Genomic DNA, 2500 nt, shown 5'->3' with positions numbered 1-2500 from the left:
CGCCCCCCGCGCGCGCGCGCTGTTGCTGCTGCTTACTTGCTTTGTTGCTGCTGCTGCTACTCCTGCTGCTACTGCTTGCGCTTGCTGCTGGTTTGCTGGCTTGCTGCTACTCCTTGCTGCTAACTGCCTACTATATACTACTACTGCTGCCTCCCGCCGTTGCCGCCTCCGCTGCCAGCCGCTGCCGCCCCCGGCGGCCACGCCGTCCTGCTGTGCTGCTACTGCTGTGAGTGGACTATACATGATAGAAAAGAGGAGAATGAGCAGAGCTGCGCATGATGAACGCGTGGCCGATTAAAAGCTGCTTCGAACATAATTGCTTGCGGAATATTTCCACCGCGGGCGAACCCCCGCGCCCGCGCGGACACGCGAGATTAGATCCATCAAGGTAGGCAGCTAACTGCGTGCGTAAGTAACGACCACCAACGCCTACCGTAACGTAGACGCAGCAATACTGATTATATAATAATATATATACGCACGGCAGCACCAAGAGCGCGCATACGCGCAAATAGAGAGAGAGAGACGAGAAAGAGGTACGAGCGTATATATATATAACACTGTGATAGTTACGCACGTACCGATATACCAAAGCACGTACGCACACGCATGCACAACGCACGCACGCAGGCGCACGCATCGTACAGCAGGGACGAGAGACTGTTTTACTGGTGATCATCATGCAACGTCACCGTCAAATCGCCGCAGTTCTCGCAGTTGATCATCGTTAACGTCACCGTCGACCGTCATCGCCTCAGCTTTGCCAGTTTGATCGTCGTCCATCCGTCACTGTCGCGCGTCGTCGTCGACAGCTTCTGGTGACCATCGTCGCAGCGTTATCGCTCATTCACCATCCGCACGTGATATCGGCGTTATATACGTTACGCAAGCTCGGACGGAGGCGAGTACACCTGGGAAAGATTTACCGCCAGCTTGACAGATTCGAAAACAATCCGTAGTGCCCGGTATGACGCTCTTAGCTATAGCGTCAGCTGCAGGTATCGGAACGGCCTAAACCCCGGCCTGCGTTCGGTAATCGAACTCGTTATCTCCCGCCGCCTCCCTCCGACGACCACCCTCTCTTGCGCGTATTGCGCGGAGCAGAGAGGCGCGTGCTCCTCTACCCTGCACCGCGTGCGTGGGTCTTCACCTGACGGTCACCGGCAAGGTCGTACATTCGCCCGTGGACGGACACGCGGCGGTGCTGCCTGCTGCGTACGACAGGTATGCCGACGACGTACCGTTACACTACGGGCTGTCACGCGGGCACGCTCCGCGCGGGAGCACGCGGACACGGGTACCCGCGACGCAGTACATCGCAGCTGACGCCGCCGGATCGTCGGATCCGGCCGGATACGACATCGATCCGCATTCCGTCGATCGCGGCGACGCCGGCCGGCTTTGGGAGGTTGAAGATCCGACGGGGAGTCGGTTCGCATCGGATCTGAGACGAAAGCGACCGGACGGCGACGCCGGCCGGCTTTGGGAGGTTGAAGATCCGACGGGGAGTCGGTTCGCATCGGATCTGAGACGGAAGCGACCGGACGGCGACGACGTTATGGTTTCGATTCCGGGGGCTCCGGATGCGGATCTGAGCGTGACTCAGTACGTGTACGATTTCCTGAACGAGCGGTCGGCGAAGAGAAGCGGATCGAATCAGCGCCTCCGCCGTCCTCCATCCTACGTCTCCGCCGTCGACGCCGCAGTCGACGACGACGACGACGACGCGTTTGCGTTCAGCGACGTCGTCTGGCGAGAAAGAAAAGACGACGACGACGACCGATCGCGACGGGAGACGCTGGACGACTTACTTAGGGCGCCGTCGAGGAAGAGAACGCCGCGCCGGGAGGAAGAGCAGAAAAGGAAGGCGGTGAAGGGTTCGTACGCGAGCTCGTACGGCGAGAACGACACGAAGTCTCCGGTTCAAGCCTCTACCTCGCCGCTGCCGTTCGACGTCGGCCTGGATAGAGACGGTCGTCTGCATCTCTACTGGAACGTCAACTACGACGACGCGACGGTGACGTTGCAGGTATAACGACAAGATGACGGCCGTCTATAACGACAAGATGCCCCCCCTTATAACGACAAGATGGCGGCCACTTATAACGACAAGATGGCTGCCCTCTATTATAACAAATATTGATAGCACACGTAAATGTCAAAATTTGTTCTTCTTCTTCTTCTTCTTATTATTATTATTACTATTACTAGTAGTAGGTAGTACTAGTAGTACTATTAGTAATTAGAATAACATACGCGCGTTCGCGCAACGATGTCATACGATGTCTAACCACACGAGGCAAAAAAGTTGCAGGCATCATTCTGATTCTACCCTTTTTTCTCACGTTTTCCTCCATTTCTTTGTTGTTTGCGCTCTAGTATTATAGGCTCATGATAACACGCGCACGCACAGTAACAGTTCGGTGTTGGCTGTGGTCTTATTAATATTGCCGTGTATATATATACATATATATATATATGTGTGTGTGTGTGTGTGTGT

At 55.6% G+C, this 2500-nt stretch overlaps 1 protein-coding gene across 1 annotated transcript in view; it reads left to right on the top strand.

Moving 5' to 3' along the window:
- The window catches only part of LOC106812530 (dopamine beta-hydroxylase-like), a 27461-nt gene that overhangs the window by 621 nt on the left and 24340 nt on the right, over positions 1-2500 (top strand). Inside the window, exon 2 of the mRNA XM_014816427.1 lies at positions 1105-2029. Coding sequence (XP_014671913.1) covers positions 1105-2029 — 925 coding nt within the window. The remainder of the gene's footprint in view (positions 1-1104; positions 2030-2500) is intronic.

This window comes from Priapulus caudatus, unplaced genomic scaffold, assembly GCF_000485595.1.
Source record: "Priapulus caudatus unplaced genomic scaffold, Priapulus_caudatus-5.0.1 Scaffold658, whole genome shotgun sequence".
Taxonomy (NCBI): domain Eukaryota; kingdom Metazoa; phylum Priapulida; class Priapulimorpha; order Priapulimorphida; family Priapulidae; genus Priapulus; species Priapulus caudatus.
The sequence above is the reverse complement of the archived record's forward strand: the minus strand, read 5'-3'. Positions and strand labels throughout refer to the sequence as shown.